The following is a 23532-nucleotide window of genomic DNA, read 5'->3' as shown; positions in this document are numbered from 1 at the left end:
TGCTACCATCATTAAGGTTTGCCTCATGATGATTGATGCAAGAATATTTAGTTGTTAGTATATGGTGAAAAGGATGAAGGATTGGAAATATTCATGGACTTTTCAAATATAAAATTTTAATATTTAACATTTTTTTTAATATTCTATGCCATGTTATTTCTTTTTCTTTTCTTTTTTTTTTGGAAAATTTCGAATGATTAGATGACTAATAGTCATTAAAATTATGTTTGGTTCTCTAAAAGTAAAAATATATATATATATATATATATATATATATATATATATATATATATATATATATATTAAGAAAAATAATTTTCTTATATTTGATTATATTTTCAAAAAATATATAAGAAAATCAAATATATTCAAAACTAGTAAAAGACTTATGTATTTTTTAAATTATTTAATCTTTATATCGATGAATTAAAATAAGTGAATGAGTTTAAAGTAATAAATAAAAATGATTTATTGATTTTAAAAATATTTTTTATTTTTCTTTATTTATTTATTTTTTATACTTTTCCTCCCTATTTTTCTTTCCAATGCATTTTCCTACAACTTTTTCAACAACCAAACATACCCTAAATGTCATAGTTGTTTTAATATAATATTTTGTGGGATAATATTGGAAATTTAAATTATTGCACAAAGTCAATAGCGTCATTAGAATGTATCATTTGTCCACGTTGAGGGCCAAGATTAAAGTGTACCCTGTTCCCACTAGCAAAGTGAGTGCTGTTTGGCTGTCCAACTGCAACAATGTTGGAGCAATGTCTCCATTTGATTGAAGTCAATATAATTGTATGGATAATAACGTTATATTTGGTTTTTAAAATAAATATTAACCGGATGTTATAACTTAAAAAGTAACTTAATAATTTACTTCAAGTAGTTAAGTAAATAAGAATATTTGATAAAATAACTTAATTATATGACTTAAAATTAAAAACAACTTTAAAGAATAAGTAAACCAATTAACTTATTTTTATACCCATATTTTTATTTTACTATTCTACTTTCATTGACTCTACTTATCTTCATGATATTTTTTACTACTCCGCCACCTTTATGGTCACTCAACTTTTTTTGTCATAATTATAATTTATAAAGATAAATATATCAATTTGATGATTTAAAATATGTTTTAAGTTAATTTTATCAAACAACCTTAATACTTAAAAAAAAAACTAAACAATAAATTTTGAGTTAATAAATTAAACATAATTTAACTTAAAGTCATTAATTAATAAGTATTAAGTTTACCAAACACCCTAAGTTACAAAAACTAAATGTTAAAGAAAAATGAGGCTATTATATTTGCTTTACAATGACATATATATATAATAATTAAAATTGGTTAAAGATTTATGCCTTTTAAATTATTTAATATTTATGCAAATGAGAAAAAATGTAAAATAAGTTTAAAAAAGAATGTAAAAATAATTTATTAATTTTATTTTATATTTAGTTTCTTCTTCTATTTTCTTTCTTTCTATTTAGCAAACTTAATTTGAAATATAATGGTTATAAATGGAGTTCAAGTTATTTGAAATTATCATTTATTAAATATATTTATTTTGGAGATTTTTTAATTATTAAACATCTTATAATTTCTAAATATGAAAAATAAAATTTTTAATAATTTCTTAAAAAATTGGCTTACTTTTTTTAAAAATATTTTAAGCAATTTTCATATTTGGTTTTAAATTTTTAATTATTTAACTAGGAGCCTTTTTTTTTTTCTTTTTTTTTTTTGTAAAGGAGGCTTTTACTTGTTTATAGTTAATCTTTGACATTTGAAACAAGATATTTACATACCAACTTCTAATTCATTAATTTTTTAAGATATTTGCAAAATATCAGTAGGAATAGGTTTGAAATTAAGTGTATGGCATTGAATTTGAATCATCAGAGTCAGCAGCCATTTGAATTATCTCTCCTAAAACTTTTATCATTTTGTTGACTTTCAAAAGTGCTTAATGTCAAAACAAGAATAAGTTTTGTCTGGAAAAATCTTATGTTAAAAGCCAAATGATATTAAATAAAATTTAGATAATATAGAATTTATATCTTTAAAATCAATATGCTAATCATTAAGGTTATGATTGTTTCCTAAGAAAGCATGAAACAAAAAAACCATTAAGAAAAATTGTTTTCCCATATTTGATTTTGTAATAAAAAAAATACGAAAAAAAATCGGTACATGAAAGAAAATAAGTGAAATAAATTTTAAAAAACATATAAAAATAATTTATTGATTTTTGATCTATATTTTATTTTCTATTGTGTTTTCGTTTTTTTCTTTTTTCATTTCTATTTTTTATTTCACATTTTCCTTTGGAACCAAAAGTTATATAAAGGAAATAATGTTGATTAAAATGACTAGATATTGTCCATGTTTACAAAATTTTCATGTATTTGAAAATTATACATGTAATCATATTTTGAAATTCATATATTTTAATTTTTTATCCAAAAAATTTGATTTGAATTTTTTTTTTCTGTTTTTAAAAGATGAAGGTGATTGTTTCCAATTTATGTTTTCAATACCCTTTTAACCAAATACTTGTATTGACATGATTTTTAATTAAAAAAATCCTTATTAAAAAAACAATTTAGTCATTGTTTGGAAACCATTTTTGAAAATAGTTTTTATTATTTTATGGAACAGATGTTTGTGTTCAGAATCTAAAATGTTTTTAATATGTTTTTTTATGATTTTAAAATAATTTTTATATACAATGTTTTTCATTTTTTTATCATTATATAATTATTTTTAAAACAATTCCCATAAAAATAAGTGAAAAAAACAATTAAAAACAATTAGAAACCTTTTTAAGAATAATTTTCTATTCTTCATAACTAAAAACATAGAAAACACGTTTAAGAACCAAAAATTATTTTTCATTTTTTATTCTTAAGAACATAAAACATGGTGTTTTTAGAAAACATTTTTAGTTGTTTTTTATTGTTTTCTAATGACTATTTTAAGAAATAATTATATAAACATGTAAAATGATTAAAAATAAAATATTAGATATAAAAATCATTTTAAAAAATATTAAAAATAGATTAAAAATATTTTAGGTTTTAAATAAATTTTTGTTCTATAAAAATTAGAGAATAGTTTTTAAAAAGTATTTTTTAGAATTGTTTTTTAAAATAGTTAGCAAAAAGGTAGAAACAAAGGGTCTATTTGGTTGCTATTTTTGAAAATTGTTTTGAAAAATAATTTTTGAGAATAGTTTTTAAGAACAGTTTTTTGTGTTTTTAGAAAAAAAAAAATTGTGTTTGGGAACTGAATTCTATAAAACAGTTTTTGTTCTCAAAAACAAAAAGAACATGTTTGATTAGGTTAATAAAAAAGTTTTTTAGAATAGGTAAAACCAAAAACATATTTGAAAGTTATATTTTTTTTTAATTAATAAATTGTTTTCTTCCATTAATTTAATATTATAAATATATAAATAATTTTCATATGCACAACTCATTTAAGTTAAAAAAATATTTAATTTTGGAATTTTTATACTAGTTATAATTTTCTTAAATAAATGATGATTTTATAATTATGTGTAAGTATATTAATTTCAATAATTTAAAGAAGAAGAAATGGCTTGCGGGTGCGGGTTTGGTAGTTAGGTGGAGCTCACTGTTATGGAAACATAAAAAACAGTTAAAAAAACACAAAAAAATAATTTATTATTTGAACAATATAAATAATAAAAATATATTTTTATTGTTCTAAAAAAAATGGTTTTTGAGAACACGAAAAACACAAAAACAAAAATATACCCCCTTCCCCAAACAAATTTTTTGTGTTTTTTATGTTCAAGAACAGAAAACGGTTCTGAAAAGGAACCAAAAACAATATATTAAAAACATATTTTGTGTTTTTAGGAAAAAGACCCTTTTAGATTTTCAAACATATTTTTTCTGTTTTAAAAAAGGTTAGAAAAGAGGCCAAAAGGCCACCCACTTTTAGATTACCCTTAGGTTATTTTAAGCAACTTTCTTATTGTCACTATCTTTCGTATTTGACCAGCAACCATTCTCCTTGGTATTCTTAGTGAATGGGGCAAGAAGATTATTACAAGAGAGAACCAATCCTTTGAAAAATCAGTGTCAAATGGATTAATTTGGATTCTGTTTTTGGTAGTGGGGAAGCTGCAGGCGAAGGTGGGAATTAGGTATGCAGTAGGTGACGGACGTTGACCGTGAAGCGGCGGCTTTCACGCGTCAACACACGCCTTCCTCTGGACTCTTCCTGCTTCCCTCTTCCCTTTCTCCCATTTCAATTTGGACCCAGTCCTCCTAAAGAATTTCCACAATTTAATTAATGTAACTCTTTCCAGAAACACCACTACCTCTGGTATTTCAAAGAGCAGTCCTCTAGAAGTTCCTCACAGAAATTGGGAAAAACCAAAAGATTTTTTTTTCTTTTTTTCACATTTTGATAATGTTTTTTTTGGTTGCGTCATACTTTTGTATTCCTTTTATGGGTTCCAAGCCTGTGTTTGGTCAAACCTTTGTTGCTCAGCTGCAAATGTGATTTATTGTCAGAGTGTACGTGGCATGAACTTCGGCTGCCTCCCTTTCCTACAATGTATATTCATAAGACCGTAAACCCTAGCTAAAACTCGCTTACTCTTTCAACAATCACGTGGTTTTAGGAGGTTGGAGCTATGGCTGGAGTTTTTGAAGAGGTTGAGAAGCCTATTGGGATCAGGGCTATGGAGAGTCTAGGGTTAGGGTTTGATCTGACAAATGATTTCAGATTGAAGTTTGCAAAGGGGCTACCAGGTGAGAGGTTGGTGGTGCTGGACGAGAGGAACAAGGGGGACATTGTGATTCCTGGCGGGCTTACCATTCCGGGAGTATCCGAGGATATTCGGTGCGATAAAGGGGATAGAATTCGATTCAAATCCGATGTTCTTGAGTTCAATCAGGTGAAGATTTTCAAATCCTTTTTTTTTTTTTTTAAATTCATTTGTATTTTTGATTTTGGATGAATTCTATATTACTAGCTGAGAAATTGGAGATTTGTGATTGGGAATATATGTATAGACTTAGAAGCAATTCGATATTGATTTAATTCAACCACAACTATTGAGTGTATCGATTTTAAGATCCTTAGTTAACAAATCACTTGGAAGTGAGCTACAATCGAGTTATGGAGCAAGAGACTGCCTCAAGTGATTTTCCTGTAGTCTTAGCTGTGTAGAATTTCCAGACTCTCAATGGAGAGTTTCTGAATTGAATTTGGGAAAAACCCTAAATAAAATTGCCTAACTAAATTACAAAATCCAATATGATATTGAGCATAATTTGAATCAAATATCTAATCAACTTCAGTGAATGTCTTCATAATATAGAAAATAGTGAGATCACATTATTTTATATCAGTAATGAGATTATTGCAGTGCAAAAAAGGGGCTAGCCCTAGTATGCAGAGGAAGTATTAACAGGGCAAACCGACTCATGGGCACCTAGAATGGGGTTAGAGTTGAATTACTTATGTGGGAACAATATGTGGCCAAGGCTCAAGTACAGGATGTATAATTCATTTGGAATCCCATTTCTTAATGGAGTCTGAGTGAAAATTTTCTGTTGCTCTCTTCTTTTTATTAGTAGGAATCATAGTTGTGCTCCATTTTCTAAGATCAAATTGGTGTTGTGGCTGCAAGAGCAATGCTTGTATACCATTTGTGGCATCCTGGTGAGAAAAATGGTTTTTCAAGATTAATTCCAATGTGTTAAATCAGGGAGTGACTGCTTTATGGTAATTGTTCTATTGCTGAAAGACATGGGATCTTGGTGGATTTTATGATACTCCTTCAAGTTCATGTGAAGCTTCATCCTTGAATTGAGCATCTCCCATGATTTGATTTTACCATGATCCTTGATGCTTTGAACTGGCATTTCAAATTTCCACCTAGAAATATCTTGTAAAAATCAGGCAAGAGGAAAGGAGAACGTAAATTTTGTACTGAGATCTGTTCATCATTGGGTCTTGGATCACAGTATTAACTGTGTTGACCTGGAATGATCAAACTACTGCCTTGGAGAAGAGTGTTGGTATTGCAAGGTGTAAAATTCTATTTGTAGTCATGACAAAATGAATTCTGCTACAGAGGGGTTCATTGTTGATAGTTTCTGTACATGGCAGAAGTTCCATGTATTTCGCCACTCCTGTCTTTTGACTTATCAAATAGGCTTAAGATTTTCCCTTTTGTCTTTTTTTCCCCCTAAAGGAGGTTTGACCTTATCAAGGTAGCATAAACGGATATTCAAATTTCTTAAAGTTGCCATTTTGATGAACTGATTGAGGGATTTTCATATCTTGTGGTACCACCTAATCCATTCTTGTGATTTGGGTGCTAGAAGATGTTGCTTGTGGGGTTAGAGAATGGATGACAGTGTTGCCATCAGTTGTTGCTACTGAACAAGTTTGTCTTAATTTGCATAGTAAAAATAAGTTGATATAGGTTGATGTTATAGTCAAGATGTCAATGCTGTTTTTCTAGGCAAATAGAAATTATGTATTAATGAGCACTTACCAAAAAAGGGGATGCAATCCCTGTACACTGGGATTCTAAGATTTGTCAACAAAATGTCATATAGGAGGAAAATCTATGAATAGCATTTTAGAAAAATGATGTTTTTATCCAATAGATTCCACCTTATACTAGTGAACGAGGATTAATGGAATAATTCCTTGATTTTTATTTTAGATCAATCAATTTCCCCATCCTCACTTGGGTTCAGAGTAAATTTAATATTAGATTTTTATATTTGAATATTTATGATTAGATATATGTCCATCATTATGCCTTTTATTTTTCAGTTCATGCAAAGCTATTCTGAACTTTATGCCTGTTTTGTAATTCATTTGTTTATATGTTCAATCACATATCTTTTTCTTTTTTGCTTGCAGATGTCAGAGTTGCTTAATCAGAAATCGTCAATACAAGGAAAAATTCCTTCAGGCTATCTCAACAGTATCTTTGATTTGAGTGGAGCATGGTTGAATGATGCTGCAGACACTAAATGTCTTGCTTTTGATGGTTACTTCATTTCCCTTTACTATTTGCATCTGACAGCATCTCCACTAGTACTCCAGGAAAAAGTAAAGAAGTCTGTTCCTTCTCACTGGAATCCAGCATTATTATCCAGGTAGCTCTCTAAATTTTCATTCTTTGCAAATATTTTGATACTGACAAAGGCTCATTATATATAACCAAATGCAAAAGTACAAGCAAAGCAACTGGAAGTAATTGAATGGAAAAGCATATAATTGAGAGTATTTAACATTGTCATAACTTGTATTATTGTAGATTGTCTTATCCTAATAATAAAGAAATAAAAAAAGAAGAAGAGAAGAAACCTGGATCAAAATGGCGAGTCTATTCCAAACAGAATTATTTTTGAGTTCTACAGCCTAGAAGTAATTTGATGTTGTTAGAGATCATGATATGCACTGTTGGACAGATGTAAAACACAAACTTTTAGCCATCAAAATTAAAAAGAGAAGTGTAATTGGACGTGGAATAAAAATAAAGAAAATGAAATAAAAGAGAATGATAGAATAGCTGATACAACTTTGGAGGGGAAGGCCATTTCAGGAAACATTGTTTTTAGGCTTTGAACCTAAAGTATATATTGGAGATTATAATAAATGCTTTACAAAAAGAGGGGTTGTAAACTAAATAGGCAGGAAGTATGCTGAAAGTGCCGAAAAGCACAAGAGAAACAAAGCTAAAAGGACAATCTGACATGAACTGAACCTCAATGAACTCTGGAAAAGAGATATTAGCTTCTCTTAGGTTCTCTAGGCTACTCAAACAAACAACTTGACATGAGCTGAATCCAAACCGACCTAACATCATTTCTTCATTATAATTATTTGAAATCATTAACCAAGAATCAATCATCTTACTCCCAAGTTTCTTAGCCTACCCTTTCAAATGTTACATGATGGAAAATTTTAAGGTTGTGAAATTTCTTGTAACTGCCAGATCTCTCAACTAAACATTTCCTCGGTGTTCATGCATATACTTGTGGTAGATGATGCTCACTCAAGCTTAAGCTTGTCTAAGCTTGAGGACCTGTCACACTGGATTGGTGCAAAAGCAAACGTCTTAGCTTTTAAATTGTCTAGATTTAATCAATCACTTTTTATGTGCCCATGCTTGCTTAAAACTACTTGATAATCAATCGTATCACAAAGAGTATTCATTATGCATAAATATAGTAATTTCTGGTCGGTATGAAGGTGTACTTGCATACATTATTCATTCTATTTTATTTCATTTGAAGGCACAAATTCATCTCTAGAAGGGCCATTTCACAAAATGGAGATATCACCACTAAAGATAGTTAAAGTCTGAAATGAAATAATCTCACAAAGATGAAAATAGATTTAGATTCTATGAAAAACAAAATGCTTCAAGAAAGGTCTTTGCCTTCTTCCCTTTTTCCCATTTGCAAGTTTGTGTCATCCTTCTATTATGATAATGCATAAGATGACGTGAAGTGGGTGTGTTGCCAATCCTTATTCTAGGTAAGTTATTTTCTCCAGGGAAAAGTTCTCTGTCTTGCTGGTGCACTGCAGAATTTCCTTTTCAGTATATTATTTGTGTTCTTCTCTAAACAGTAGGATAGTTCTGGAAGGATTCTTCAAGCTTGCTTTTTTTTTTTTTTTTTTTTTTGTTCTGGTGTTCGCTTTTAGAACCAGCAATGGTCTTTAATAATTCTAAACTGGACATTTGATTTCTACCATGTTTTAGCTGCTTGGTTTCATAGACTTGCCGAGCTGTCCTATTTTGTTTATTGATCCTGATCTTATAGCAGTCTATGATCAAGTTTGATTTGAGTTAATTATGATTTCTGGTGCTAATCAAATTTGTCAGGCAGGTTCATCCGGACATATGGGACACATGTGATCGTAGGAATGGCTATTGGAGGTCAAGATTTAGTTTGTGTTAGACAGAGATATACCTCAACTATTCCTCCTGCTGAACTCAGAGGCCATTTAGAGGATCTTGGAGATTATTTATTCTCAGATGGAAAGAGTCCTCAACTACAGAGGACAACAAGAGATGGAAAACAAAAAGTACTTTAGCTTTGTTTTCTGCTTTTGTTTGCTTGTAAGCTCAATACTTGCAGAAAATTGATAAATGTGGTTCATTTATATAGGTTCCAGACGTCTTTAGTCGTATCTTGCAGTCAAACACCATGCAGCTGACAAGTATTACAGAAACATCAAGCAAGGATGTAAGTCAAACAGTTGCCATACCTCTTTTGCACTCACAAGGACTGGATGTGAATTTATGAACTGACTTTGAAACAGGGCCTGACCATTATTTGGTCAAAAAGAGGAGGTGATGTGTTTTTGCAAAGTCACTCCAAGTGGCTCCAGACCGTGTCAGCTAAACCAGAGGCCATCCTTTTCAAGTTTGTGCCCATCACTTCTCTACTTACTGGGATTCCAGGCAGTGGATATCTTAGCCATGCGATCAATTTGTATCTACGTTGTAAGTGCTCAAATGCCAAATTCATGGAAGAGATAGCAGGAATTTATTTATTTATTTATTTTTATTATTTAACATTTATTGATCTGAAGCCATTGCATAGATTTCACCATCACATAACCACTACTTTGGAGTGTTATGGATTGCAAAAATATTTCAAAAGTAAATGAAACATCATTGGATTGTAGAAATGAATAGAATGCCTCTAGTGCTTTGAAGAGAGAAGAGAGTCTAGCTTTAGTAACCCTACTTTATTGGATTGCTAAATTTATAGAAGATAGAGAAGGGTTTTTATGTCCCTCTTAACAGGAATTGCTTAGAACTGAAAATAGAGCTTCCATCTGAAAATAATGAAATGTGAAGAATTCATTTCAATCTTTTATCTTGGTGAATCTAAGTGCCTTCTTCATGAATAAATTGCTGGGTATTTTCTTGTAATAATTTTTTTTTTTGCATTCATTCCATCTATTTATATATGGATGTATATGTATCTATGTGTGTATTTATATTCAGTTATGACAAAAATCAGTGCTGCTTAGTTGTTATTGTTGTTGTTTTTAGTATTAATTGTACAAGTAGTAGTATTCAGCCCACAAGCACAAATCCTTGGCACAGAATATAATTCTGAAGTACACCATAGGTGCAAATATAGTAAATCAGGAAGGTTGTGAACATCTCAGGTATTTGCAAGGATTTTTGTGCCATCTGATCCCCAACTCTTGTTCACACCTGGGACTATTTCATTGCACAGATGGCAGTCACATACAATGCTCATGATTTCTTTCACTTATAAAACTTATTTTATAAGTGAAACAATAGTTTGGGGTTGCAATTCCTAATAAGAAAAATTGAAGTTGTCTTAGGGATTTGAACTTTGAAGAAGAAGAGTCTTATATTCTTTTTTCTTCCTGATAAGAATAATTGAGGTTATGTCTTAGGGATTTGAACTTTGAAGAAAGAAGTTTTGTATCTCACTAACCCTTCTTTGTTCTTTAGACCAACAATAGTGGGAGATTGATATAGTTGATAGCAGAGCACATATTTTTGTCCCTCTCAACAGAAATGACTTGATTGGAGATAGTTCAATCTCATCTTACTGTATTTGGTAGAATCCATTCCAATCTGTCCTCTTTAAGACTCCTAGTGCCTTTTTCCAGATTGAAGGTGCCAGAATATGCACACATATATCATTATCAGCATGCCAAATTTTTCTTTCAAATTTTAAATTCCAGCTTTTACATCAAGTCAATCTGTAACTGCTTTCTACTTGAATGATTTTATGATCAGATAAGACTGACAACTAAATATTTAACTTATTTGATTAAACGTTTCTGTGTGATCAGACAAGCCTACTCTAGAGGATTTACAGTACTTCTTGGAATTTCAAGTTCCTAGTCAATGGGCGCCTATGTTTAATGAACTACCTCTTGGGCATCAGAGAAAAAGGGCCTCTTGCCCTTCATTGCAGTTCAGTTTCATGGGTCCTAAGGTTCATGTCAACTCCACCCAGGTAATCTTTCTCTGTCTCTCCCACCCCCCCCACCCAGAGGACACAAAAGGCAAAATTGAGGGTGTAAAATTCTCCAATCTGACCTCTTTAACTGTGTTACATTCTGGAGCTTTTAGCTCAAGGTTTGGTTTTGGGACTTGCATGGGGTCCCCCACCAATTGGCTTGGTATAAACATGCCAATTATCATACAGAAAAATGGAGAGCTGATAGTATGCATGTGAGGGCTCCTTCCATGAAGCTTTGCTATTTCTCTCAATTGTTATCATGACAGACATTAAAAAATGAGTGCTTTTGTCAGATCCAATTAATTGTGTACTAATGATAGTGCTATTTAGAGTGTCTGATTCATCTATTCCCCAGGTTTCAAGTGGTAAAAAACCAGTGATGGGCCTGCGCCTGTATTTGGAAGGGAAAAAATGCAACCGGTTGGCCATGCATATACAGCACCTCTCAAGCCTTCCAAATTGTATGGAATTTTTATTGGCCAACAGCTCCATGTGCAGGCCATGTCAGTGGCGAGGTTCTGATGATTATGAGTCCATTAACCAATTCTTAGAACCAGTCAAATGGAAGTCATACTCTCATGTCTGCACATCAGCAGTCAAGTATGATCCCAATTGGCTGAAGGGAGGTTCAACTGGGGTTTTTGTTGTAACTGGTGTTCAGCTTTTGAGCAAAGGCAAGTGGCCAAAGACCATACTTCATCTCCGTCTGCTCTTTACACATATACCCTACTGCACCATTAGGAAGAAAGAATGGGGGATGGCACCAGAAGCTTCTCGGAAGTCAACTTTCCTTGCATCTCTCAAGACAACATTCACCTTCACTCAACAGGCAACTGGTCCACCAAAGCAGCTTCCGACTGCACTGAACTCTGGTGTATACCCAGATGGCCCACCTATGCCCATCCGCTCCACAAAGCTTCTTAAGTATGTGGATACAGCTGAGGTAGTGCGCGGTCCACATGATGCTCCCGGACATTGGTTGGTAATCGCTGCTCAGCTAGTCACAGATAATGGTAAAATTGGTTTGCTTGTAAAGTATGCATTGTTGGATTATTCACAAGAGTCATAGTTCTCATTTGCACATAGGTAATGGATGTGGCTATGTCTCTTTTGTTCATTTATATTTGTTTAAGGGTTGATGATAACATTTATAAGTAAACTTCCGTAGCTTTGTACAGACAATTGCATAAGGAATGGGGTTGGGTTTATATTTCTTCCTTACAACATTTTGCTTGGTTTGTTTCAAATGTATTTTCTATAGTATGCAAGTGAATTATGGACCAAAAATATTCTAAGGGAAGCAAAGAATTAACAATTTCTACTTAGGAGGTCAGGTTTGAAAGTTGAATCTCCTTTTGTATCATTTTTCTGGAGAATTTGGTCAACTGGCAACCAAACTTTTATCTGATTGTCTGGAATTTGTAATCTGCAGATATGACTTCAAATAAAGAAGTGGATGCCCATCCCACACCTAACATATCTCCTGTTATATTGTGTGGTTGAAACGAAGTGTTCATTACTCTCATGCATCGAAGTCAGTATGCTATTTGCAATGAGGGTTTCATGCCCCTCTGCTATTCTTCTTTTCCTTCCTCGTGGGGATGGCATGCCTATATAATAGAACATGGTTTATAGAATCATATGGTTTTGAAAACGCCTTTAAGCTAGGGTTTTTCTATGACTCGGACAGAAAAGGGGTGACCAATGAAAAAATGGTCATGATAAAAATGGTTTTATTTTTATTTATTTTTACTTTATTTAATAGCTCGAATATTACACATATATGAAGGGTTGAAGCTGAGAGGTCGGTATGATATCCATTTATGTATTCATTGAATTTTCATAATATGATTACCCTTTTGAAATCATGACTTCAGCTTTAGCTTCTGCTGCCGACTGAGTCATGTGTCCAGACCAGGACTGGATACCCTGAGAAATCTATTTAGAAATGCAAGGCTTTTAAAAGGCTGACTATATAAAACTTTGTTTGGTCGTCAAGAGCTCAAGCTGAGGCAGGTTTAGGTATAGGCTTTGCCTGGCCTGGCTTGGCCAAAGTTCCAGTTAAACCAGGACCCGGATTGATTGACCCAAAATCTAATCAATTTGGTGACAAAAAGTGACGACACCCAACTAATCCTCAAAAGCAATTTGGACCCACTATTCTTCACAGTTAGAGGAGTCATCCGGAGATTATGAAGACCTTCAAATAAAGTTCTTAGCTGAAACAACTTTGGTGAAAGGATATTGAATAAGATGGTCCCCTTTCTCTCTCTCTCTCTTTTTTTTCTTTATTTATTTTTTCTCTTTTCAAGAAGATCTCACCATAAACAATGAAGATAAGATGGTCTCTCATACACCTTCCTCTTTCCCCTTTATCCTTTTCCTTTTTCTTTCTCCCCCTTCCAGAACACATGTGATCATCACATGATAAAAGAGTCTTGGACCACCAAAAACTTGACTCATCTTGGCTACAAAAAACGTTACAGATAAGAAGTTAAAGCTAGATCCATTGGATTTTAAAAATCTTATCACATGGGCTCCAATCCCTTATCATCTTCATTCCCCCTCAACAAAGAAAAAAAATCTAGATGCGCCCTCTCTTTCAACCAGGATTAGGCCCAACAAGGACTTCCATTTCTGCAGAAGATTTATATTTTCTGTCCCAAAGGAACAAAGTATCTAAAATTTGCCTGTTTCAGTTGAAACATTTTTTCTATGTCCATATTTCAACAGTAAGATGTTAAAAGAAATTAAGAACATGTACAATAACTTTAAATTAAATTAAAAAATGGGTCACATTTTTCCAGTTGGAGAAGACCACAGGATACAGCAAATCCAGAGGAAGAAAATCTCACTAAATTGATCACTTGAAGTAGTACAAAAGCCAATGATGAAGCACAAGAAGAAGGTAAAAAAGATGAACCTCAAGAGGCTGATGGCCAGTTTTTTTGAATGTCAAAGGTGTAACTGAAATCCAAATAGCATTTTCTATCATCATCTATAAACTGTCCAAACAAAAAGATAGAAAAGAAAATCAAGAAGATGGGGTCAATAAAGAGATCATCTTTTGTAAAAAGAAATGGAGAAAAGTAAGGTTGATTATGCTACATATGGTTGAATTTACCTTGCTTCTTGCAGAATATGAACCCCTTGCGAACATGCCTGAAGGAGTAGTTTCTTCTTCCAACTCATAAGTATATGGCTCTTGTTGTGGACTGAAAGTTCCCAGCATTATTCTTGTATTGTCCACTGCCATGTATTTCATCAATGGCAGATAAGTATGAGCACTGTTTAATCGGTTATATCATTGGAGGCTTGTTTCATTTAATTACCTTTAATACCAGTCTTCCAGACAGTGTGTATATATTTAAGGCCGGAGACGATGTTGTTAGAGACGACAAAGGAGAACTTGAGGTGGTATCGGCTTCCTTCCTTGAGGGTGAAGAGACGGTCCTTGGAATTGGCAGCTAATGGAATTGCAAACACCAGATCAGGGCGGTCCTTACACAGGATTGAGAGGCTTTGTATTCGAACCTCAGGCTCATTACTCTCTGTTTCGATTTCAAAATCAGATTGTAAGTTTCAGAGAATTCAAACCAGGAAGAACTGGGGAAGAGACTAACCTCATTCAGCAACAAGTTAAGAATTTTTTTAAGTTCTTGGAAAACTCAGAGAGAAAGAAGTACCTCCAACAGCAGAGAAATCAACAGTGCCAAGAAGCTGCTCCTTCCATCTTCTCAAACTTTCGTCATCCTTTGAAAGCAACAGAAAGACAAAATCATCAAGCGGAGTACATTTCAATATAAACATGGAAACTGAGAGAGAATAAACCTTATCTTTCTCAAGCTGCTCCTTAAGAGAGACCTGAGGACCAAGTTCCAATTCTTTATTCTCCAACTCTTTCTCAGATTTGGGCTTGCCATCCTCTTCCGCCTCATCATCCTCATCATCTTCACGACCCTCATCGTCAGGCTTCTCTGAGTCATCACATTCACGGGTTGGTTCGCCATCCTTGTTCTCCTCTTTCTCCATTACAGGATTGAAAGTGAAATCTTTGGAAATAGCTCCCACAAGGGCTGACATTTTTTTTGGGACAAAGAAACTTCCTGAAAAAACAAAGGATGTGGGCAGAAGAACAAGTCTTCGTTGACCTTGGTATTCTTAGCCTCAATTTTCTCCAAGTTTAGAGCGTGTGTTTGATAAATGTGGAGGTGGAATTGGAGGTTGGGAGTTTTGGAGGAAAGGCAGTTGGAATAAAGAAAGCTGTGGAGAAACAACCGGTGATCGATCATGTGGCAGGTGGGATAAAGGCAGCCAAAGAAGTGACACTTTCTCCAATTTTGCTGTGCTGCCCCTTGTGCCTCTTTATAATTTACAAATTGGACCCCTATGTACCCTCTAATTTCCTGTGATGGGCAATATTCAGAATGAGGTGGCCTCCTCGAATGCCCACTTAATTTCATCTCTGTGCTAGTATACTTGATAGAATGATATCCCATAAAGATTGTAGGAAGAGGCTATGGACTTTTGTAACAAATAAAAAGCTACTTTTCTCTCTTAGAGAGTACCCATTCAAAGAAAAAAAAGTTGTCTCTAGACCCTCAAATTTGGGCATGTTATACCAATGTTGAGGCTCGAGTTTGTAAATAATTGGAAGAGATAAAAAAAGACAAGGAAAAAAGCAGAATTCTAGGCATTTTGCAGCCTATGGTCTCCTTCAATTTATAGAGGGTTTGAACTTCTTAGGATATATATGGATCTCTAAATGATGGATAGGTAATGATAAGGTTTTACATGGGCACCATCTTTATGAACTCAAGTTTTGCATGGACTGGTGTCAAAATTCTTCATCTACATAAGGACTTTACTGGATAGGATTGAGTTAACTCTGACCGATATTTTTTTGTGCCTCTAGGTATTCCCTTCTCGAGTAGCTTTCTCAATTGGACTTCTGAAATTTGTGAAATTTTAGCTTTAAGAGAGCATGCATGAACGAGGTATCATGTTTTTTCAGGATCTGAGTGACATTTTGTTTTCTTGAGATTGTGGAAGGTAACTTGGTAAAGAAGGGATAAAGGAAGACTTAGGTTGAGTTTGATCAGTTCTTGTATTGAATGAGTATTCTTGATGAAAATGGTGTGAAGTAAGTAAAAGAAGGAAAATGGATCAGGCTTACTCAATATGTTCAATTAGATTGAGTTTGAGCAGTTATAAAAAACAATATATCAATGTTGAATCGTCATTGAGTATTGATTGATAACAAACCCTTTAGAAGGAAGGCTTATAATAGGACATTTAATCTTCATTAGAAAAAAATGATCGATTGCTTTAGCTAAAATTAAAGTGAAACATAAAAAACTATCAATCGTCCTTAGGATGATTAATCATCATCAAGTTCTTATAGGTGTGGCGGAAATAAAATGTAAGGGATGATTAATCATCCCTATCCAAAAGAAAATCAATCATCTTTGGGATATCGGTATTGAGACACAAAATGATTAATCATTTTACCTAGAAGGATTAAGCATTATCATAGTTTTATTACTTAAAAACAACTATTGGAAGAGAAAATGCTAAGGATATTGATTCTCATTGTCCTTACTTAGAATTGAAGATGGTCAATCATCTTCTCTAGCTATGAGAAGTAATGTTTTTAATATAAATTAGAACAATTATTCATTTTAGCTTAAAATAATTGATTGTCCTATATTGCTGGGAAGTAGTTCCATCGTAGCCGCATGCCCCTATCCTAGAAACCAAAGATTTTATCGCCATATTGAAAATGAGACACATTTTTGCCTTACAACTCCACTACATAAGGATAAATTAATCATTAATACAAGTGGCATGAATAGATGCAATTGCTACATTAATTTGACACAAATAGTAGACACCTAACATATGCTTAAAATGTTGATCAATTTTATCATAACCTTATGGATGTAAATAAATAATTTGTTATCAAATTAATATAAATGTAGAAGTTCTTGTACAAATGGCTAAATGGAATATCAATAAGGGCACTAATTAGTTATATGTAAAGGATGCAAGGCAGTTGCTTAAGTTAAACAACTTGCTATGCTATGGGACAACCCATATAAGATAGGAATATCTTAGTTTTTGAGGTTGACATCAACCTTCCTTGTGATGTACTCTCAATAAATTGCTACATAATTTTGTTGGAGATACAAAAACACAACTATCGAGAGTTATAGTTAGTGCCTAGATGATTTCTATTTAAAAGTTGAAGTTTTATTTTGTATCTATGCATTTATCTATCTATCTATATCATTTGACTTCCTGATATCCTATTATAACATTACTTGTGCTAGGTGATGGATTGGAAAAAAGGTTTCCGCTTTCATTTATTTATTCTAGAATTTGTGAGTGACGTGTATTAATATCTAAGGAACATAGACCTTATGCTATGATAGTTGAGAGGAATTACATAGATGTTCCCCTGCCTTGTCTAATATTCTTATGTTTAATGAGAACTAATGAAAATATTGTATTTAAGAAATTTTGAGATGAGTCCTAGGTATATCGAAATGAGTTAACAAAGATGTTCTGTAAGATTATAGATTATGATATTATATTTTGAGTATTGTATAGGGAATATTATCCTAAGATATTCTAGTTGAGATTGATCTTGATTTGTAGCATGACCACTACTATAAAAGGTGCTTTAAGGAACAATAAGTTGAAATGACACCATGAAAGGATGCAAATGTGAAATTGATGGGGGGGTACAACCCTTGGCCTTGGGTAAGAGCCCTTGAAAAAGGTGAAATTGGTGATGTGCACTAGATTAGGTGTAATTGTGAAATTAATGAGGGGCAACGATCCTTAGGTGAGAATTCTAAAAAAAGAAAGGTAAACTATCCTAAAATGAAATACCTAGAACATACGTACCTTATGTTATAAAAGGGGGACATAAACATATGTCTCAAAGTAAGAGTCCTTAAATGCATTTGACAATTGTGGAATTGTGGAATTGAAAATATGATATGTTGATCCCAAATGTGGTATTGCTTACATGGTAGAAAGTAAGATGAAAATTCAGCATCCAGAAAGAAAGTGTATTGTTGTTAAAGAGAATTGATAATGATTACAAAGTTAGATCAGATTGGTACGTCTTTATAAATGTCCATGTAATAATAAGTTGATGTGTTCTGGGTGTTTGGTGGAGGATATATATGTTGTTTATGCTACTACTTATTCTGTAGAACAGAATGCATGGTATCCAGCTGGGCTGTTAGCTCATCCTTTGATCAATTGTTCAGATTTAGCTGCAGGTGCTCAGTTGTGCTGAAAACTTAATTGCTACATGACTGAAAAGCTTGAAGACCTTTAGTTGGGCATGTGTCTGATATATTAATCATTTCCATGCTATATTGAAGGTTCACCTTATTGTACTTTAGAAGGATGAAATGCTGTGAAGTGAGAATGTACCTACGCTTTACAATGTAGCCTACCATTCCTAGTTCATTGTGTATGAAGTACTTAGATGAATAAATAATTGATCTTTAGTTGTAATCAAAGTTTGCAAATATTATACATCTTGTAATAAATGTCTAATGATAATTTTGAAAGTGTTAAGTATGAAGGGAAAATAACATTAGACTCCCATCATTCTAAGTAGAATTAGGATGATCTCTTCATTTAGGAAATGATTAATCATTTTTCATAATTATTTAGAAGAATTCGAATGTGTTAATCATTCTTGGACTACCCCAAAGCAATTGCCAACTTATCGATGTGCATTATCAATAGAATCACTTTCTCTATGAGGATATAAAGTCCATTTTACAGTGAATTTATGAAGTGTCTTTAATTTTTCTAATATTTAAAAAATAAAAATTTTCAAATATTAGAAAAATTAGAAACACTTTCAGAATTACCATCAAACTTACCGCTCTTAGAATGTGTTTGATATTATTTTTACTTGAAGTGTTTTTAATGAAGTGTTTTTTCTAAAAGTGGTTTTAAAAGAATCACTTATCAAATGTTTCTCTAGAAAACATACTACAAGTGATTTTTTAGATTTTTAAAAATATTTCTTAAATTTTATCGAATACTTAATTTTTTTCAAGAATATTTTTTAGGCTAAAAGTAGTTTCTACAATCATGGTTAAACGGACTTTTAATCATCTTCATCATCAATTTTACCTATTGATGCTCTATTCAAACCTTTTTCCCTAATCTTTTCCAAAACTTTTATTAATTAAAAGACTTGCGGATGCTTGATCGTCTTCTAAAGTTCTAATGTTGTACTCTATTTCTACTCTATTTCTTCCACTGTGTGCTCTGGCTGGAATTTCAAAGAAATCATGGAAGAAATAGCTACCATTGAAGAAGAAAATGGTTGAAATCAAAACACAAATCTTGTTTCATGATTTTTCCCATCACCAAAATGAACCTATTTTCTTTAAGACAAATTTATAGCAAGATCCATCTATGCGAAGGCTAAGAAATGGATGTACAAGGTCATAACCAGTAAAGTAAACCATGGAACCTTCATAGTTAAAAACCATTTTCTCCCCACACTTCAAAATTTTGAGATTAGTCATACCAAAAGATGAGTTTCAAAAACCAAACCATGGTTACAAACTTGGGGAAAGTGACAATGCATATCTCCGCTTATAAAGAATTAGCCTTAGATATTTATAGAATTTTTGTTCTTTAAACATTTCTCAAAGGAACGTTTGAACATCCAAGGGTGCAGGGCATTTGAACATCCACTGTTCATGGTTCTTTCTCACCTTGTATTGTTTGCGGTTCAAACATTCTACTATTCACTTTTCTCTTTTTGTTCATACTTTCATAATTTTATACTATCATTACTTTGACCCAATCCTAAACACATAATTACCTTACCCAATATACCTTGGATGCTTGGGAAGCTTGAATATTCAATCAAAACCATTATGACCAAAGAAAGTAAGTTGTGTTAGACCGACCTATAATTGGAATAAAATTACCAACCCGGTTATTCTAAACTACGAACATTTACATTTGTACATCCTATCCTAAGACGAATCGTTTTTTTTACTTAGTACAAAACCCTGTTGAATCAAGATATGCTCAGCCATGCATGAGCAATCTAAATGGAGGTTGAATATTATAAAGTCCCTCACAAACACTAATAATTATGGCAAAGGTTAGGTGGATCTGAGCCTAACCACCAAGCATCAATAATTTTCATCTGAATTTTTCAATGGAACCTACTATGCCAATGTAACAATTAATGTTCGTGATTATTATCTCAACGTCTTGCCTGTGCCTGCATGCCATGTCTTTGATGTCATAATATTTTTATTTTTATTCTAATTTTTGGTGAAAAATGTAGAAATTAAACAATGAGCAAGATGAAAGAGTACTAAGGCCTTAAAAGCTTGTTTACTTTTAAAGGTATGTTTGAAGTGTTGGAATAGAAAATAAAAATAAAAATTTATTCCATTTTTATTTATGGCTGTGTTTGTGGATTACTTGCTAGAAATAAGAATAGGAATAAAACCAAACCCACTCTTACCAAAAATTTAATTCCCCTCTTTAAGATAATATTTTGATTCTCCATTTTTTTTTCTATTCATTTTTCTGTGTACAAAACACAATATTGAGATTTGTAAATAGGTTCATTAGAGAAAAATGGTTAATTTCATTCTACATCCTGAGATTTTGACTAAATACATTCAACTCTATAAATTTGAAATTTCATTATACATTTTTCTTATTTTAAGTGAGAAGAGAGATGAATGAAAATAAAAAATGAAAAGAATAGATGAAGTATTTGATGAAATTTCAAATCTGTAAGAACTAGATGCATTCAGTCGAAACCTTCGGGGAGGTGAATAAAATTAACCCTTAGAAAAATTAATACGAGAGATTTATAAAAAAAATTGTTAAAAATTAATAGTATCAAGTCCTACATGAGTAGGATAGTTGGTTCCCATTAAAATTTCTGAACTCATCTCAATTGTCACCAATATAGATCATTATCATTTAAGTTTCTATATGAATCACTTCAAAATGTTGACAAATGGCATGACCTTCTCATTAGTACTAGGATCAAAAAACCATATTCTAGTATTCTTTTCACATAAGTTAGAAAATGGTCAAAAGTACCAAAAAGGGAAAATAATAGAAATGAAGAAGCATCTCCGTTGATCTTCTGTAATATCCTTTAAAGAGTCACGGTAGGGAACTTGCAAGATCCACGACCTATTCAAGAAACCACCAATAGAAAAATCAATAGTAGTTCTAGGAACAATGATAAGTTGCACAATAGGGGAGGTTTAAATCCCATTACCTTGGTGAGGTTTAAATCAACATCTTTCATACATTCACTATAAACTTAAGGAGGTAGCCGACACCTTAGACTTTTGGTTTTGATTGCTTTTTTGTTCAAAATCTAAACATGTCTTCTAATATGTTCATGGGTATTTTAATTGCTATCAGTGAGGATATAAGATTAGCCTACAACTATTCATGAACTTCTCATGAGCCATTCCTAATTGCTTAGAAAGGAGTGATCCAAATGTTTCTTATGTTCTGTGTTCTTTAAACACCAAAAGTGATCAACAAATGGAGATAACACACAAGATATGGAGCTTTTGTATGAGGGAGAACAGCATTGCCTCTTCAATGCTGAGTGTTACTGGTATATGAAAGTACCTCAATGTTGGGTGATTGACGCAATTCACACATAAAAAATTGAAACACTTACTTGGATCCTCAGTTGTTTGAACAGCCAGTCCATTGAAGTAGCAATTGGCTCCCAGGCTCCGAAACTTAGCCCAGTATGAGCTAAAAGCATAGCTTGCGTGCGAAAGTAAGGAAAACGGTTCATAACACTCCTTCCCTGGCATAAGAGCATCGCAGGTCCCGTTGCCCTGACTACATGCATATATTAGAGCTGACACCAGCTGCTCAGGATTCACTTCACTGGCAACCACACACCATATCTTTCCTTGGTAAGGCTTGTTATTTTGTGGCATTGGTAGCTGATCATCGTTCGACTCCAGCTCGCCAGTTAGGTCGACACCATACACCGGTTTTCCATTGCAGTCCAATAAACCCCAGTGCCTCTCAGTCCCTGGACCCCTCTTTTGGTTCTCATTGTACAATGCGAATATAAAGGTTGGTATGGTCATACCTGGTCGCGCTGGTGTCCCAACCGCTGGTTTAGCTGTCATCTTCTTGATGAGATTTTGGTTGTTAATGCAGCATTGTAGACATTTGCACCAGGTTGGTCGACATCACCAGCATTAGGCCAGCCTGTTTCTGAAATCAAAAGCCGGATATTTGGATAACCAAGTTTTTCCATGGCGAAGATCACTGAATCAAGCATTTCGTCTAGGAGATTAGTGTAGGTGAGGTTGCTAATGGGGTCGGTGTAATTAAGATTTCCATCTCTAAACAGTGCATAGTCTAGGCTTATGTTGGAGGGGTTTGCAGACCATGCCAAGTATGGATACACATCGAGGAAGAAGAATGAATTGGTTCCACTCAAAAATTCTAGCAATGGTACCATCACAGTGTCCAGAATGTCAGACCGAAACATTCCACTTGATGGTGGAAAGCTTGATTCCATTACGTCCATTGCCACAGAAGTACCAACTTTGATGTTTGGGATGTTGTTAGCTTGAAGGGATTTCTTGATGCGGCGCATGGCTGGTACAAGATTAGACCAAGTTTCACGATCACGGTCTGAGTAATAACTGAGGACTTCGTTCCCAACAACTATGAACCTAATCATGGTTTGGGGATAGTAAGAAAGAACATTATCGCGCACCCACTGGTCCGCTAAGGTTTGGTTTGAAGAGATGTTTGAGATTTCTTGGTTTGGAACCATGATGGAAACCTGAATTTTGGTTCCTGATAGAAGATTCAAGATTTCAGGGTTGGCGTCGTAGAGCTTAACCCGACCAGCCTTCATTGATTTGATGAGCTCGATGGATTGTGATGGGGATGGCAAGTTGTCACCCAGCTGCCCATAATTGACACCAATCTTGCTTGGAATCTCTGCATCTGCACATCGAAGAAAAAGGGTTAAAGTGAAAATTAACCAGGAAAAGGATACCAAAAACCATGTCTTATTTGCAGGAACTCACGCGTGAATGCAAGGAAAGAGAAGAAAGAAAGAGCAAGAAGACACATCTCTGTCACTTCATCTCCAGAGCTGTGTTTCTCCATGAAGGAACCTTCCCAAGAAATCGAGTTTTCTGAGTGCAGGAGGGTCAAATATATAGAAATAAGGAATGAAGAGCTCGTGAAGTTGTTCAACAACCTGCATGCTAGACCAGAAAGAAAATTTCGAGCTCAATGATCTTTGTGAGGGTCTAAAAGAAAGTAGATTGCTTTGTTAAGTACTGTTTCAAAGAAAAGAAGGAAGCAGACGGATATGCATGGATGAAGAAGTAATAATTTACGAAGGAAAGAAGAAGAATTTAAGGCAAGTAAAACCCAGGAGCATGGAGCGTG

At 33.2% G+C, this 23532-nt stretch overlaps 3 protein-coding genes across 4 annotated transcripts; 1 reads left to right on the top strand and 2 right to left on the bottom strand.

Annotated features, from left to right (window-relative positions):
• Positions 1–4040: 4040 nt before the first annotated feature.
• Positions 4041–12257, top strand: LOC100254990 (MACPF domain-containing protein At4g24290). Its single transcript, XM_002264017.5, has 7 exons — positions 4041–4949; positions 6938–7176; positions 8917–9115; positions 9199–9276; positions 9353–9536; positions 10877–11043; positions 11405–12257. The coding sequence occupies exons 1-7, from the start codon at positions 4686–4688 to the stop codon at positions 12116–12118; spliced, it is 1845 nt and encodes a 614-aa protein (XP_002264053.1). The 5' UTR covers positions 4041–4685; the 3' UTR covers positions 12119–12257.
• Positions 12258–13808: 1551 nt separating this feature from the next.
• Positions 13809–15378, bottom strand: LOC100260088 (rho GDP-dissociation inhibitor 1). Of its 2 annotated transcripts, XM_002263868.5 has the most exons (5): positions 14881–15373; positions 14736–14802; positions 14382–14600; positions 14174–14298; positions 13809–14054 (listed from the first exon to the last, which is right to left on the bottom strand). In XM_002263868.5, exons 1-5 carry the CDS (start codon positions 15130–15132, stop codon positions 13974–13976), a joined length of 744 nt encoding a protein of 247 aa, XP_002263904.1. In that variant the 5' UTR covers positions 15133–15373; the 3' UTR covers positions 13809–13973. The 2 variants fall into 2 exon arrangements, with proteins under 2 accessions (XP_002263904.1, XP_019075675.1); XM_019220130.2 differs by having other exon boundaries at positions 14736–15378.
• A 5703-nt stretch (positions 15379–21081) lies between these two features.
• LOC100242901 (probable glucan endo-1,3-beta-glucosidase A6) lies at positions 21082–23260 on the bottom strand. The gene is given in 4 exon segments (XM_003632007.4): positions 21082–21270; positions 21776–22267; positions 22270–23079; positions 23163–23260. Coding segments are annotated over 4 exon segments (1422 nt in total). The 5' UTR covers positions 23245–23260; the 3' UTR covers positions 21082–21232.
• Between the last annotated feature and the right edge of the window lie 272 nt (positions 23261–23532).

Source organism: Vitis vinifera, chromosome 5 (genome assembly GCF_030704535.1).
Source record: "Vitis vinifera cultivar Pinot Noir 40024 chromosome 5, ASM3070453v1".
In the NCBI taxonomy this organism is placed as follows: domain Eukaryota; kingdom Viridiplantae; phylum Streptophyta; class Magnoliopsida; order Vitales; family Vitaceae; genus Vitis; species Vitis vinifera.
This window is presented reverse-complemented; position numbering and strand designations above follow the sequence as displayed.

Excerpts from the sequence above, each read along its gene's own strand:
- LOC100254990 (XM_002264017.5), top strand. The coding sequence starts at position 4,686 with ATGGCTGGAGTTTTTGAAGAGGTTGAGAAGCCTATTGGGATCAGGGCT. Across the intron at positions 9,277-9,352 it reads CAGAAACATCAAGCAAGGAT|GGCCTGACCATTATTTGGTC; the intron begins GTAAGTCAAACA and ends ACTTTGAAACAG. Across the intron at positions 11,044-11,404 it reads TTCATGTCAACTCCACCCAG|GTTTCAAGTGGTAAAAAACC; the intron begins GTAATCTTTCTC and ends TCTATTCCCCAG.
- LOC100260088 (XM_019220130.2), bottom strand. The coding sequence starts at position 15,132 with ATGTCAGCCCTTGTGGGAGCTATTTCCAAAGATTTCACTTTCAATCCT. Across the intron at positions 14,601-14,735 it reads TGATTTCTCTGCTGTTGGAG|AGAGTAATGAGCCTGAGGTT; the intron begins GTACTTCTTTCT and ends AAATCGAAACAG. Across the intron at positions 14,299-14,381 it reads CTGGAAGACTGGTATTAAAG|TGGACAATACAAGAATAATG; the intron begins GTAATTAAATGA and ends AATACATGGCAG.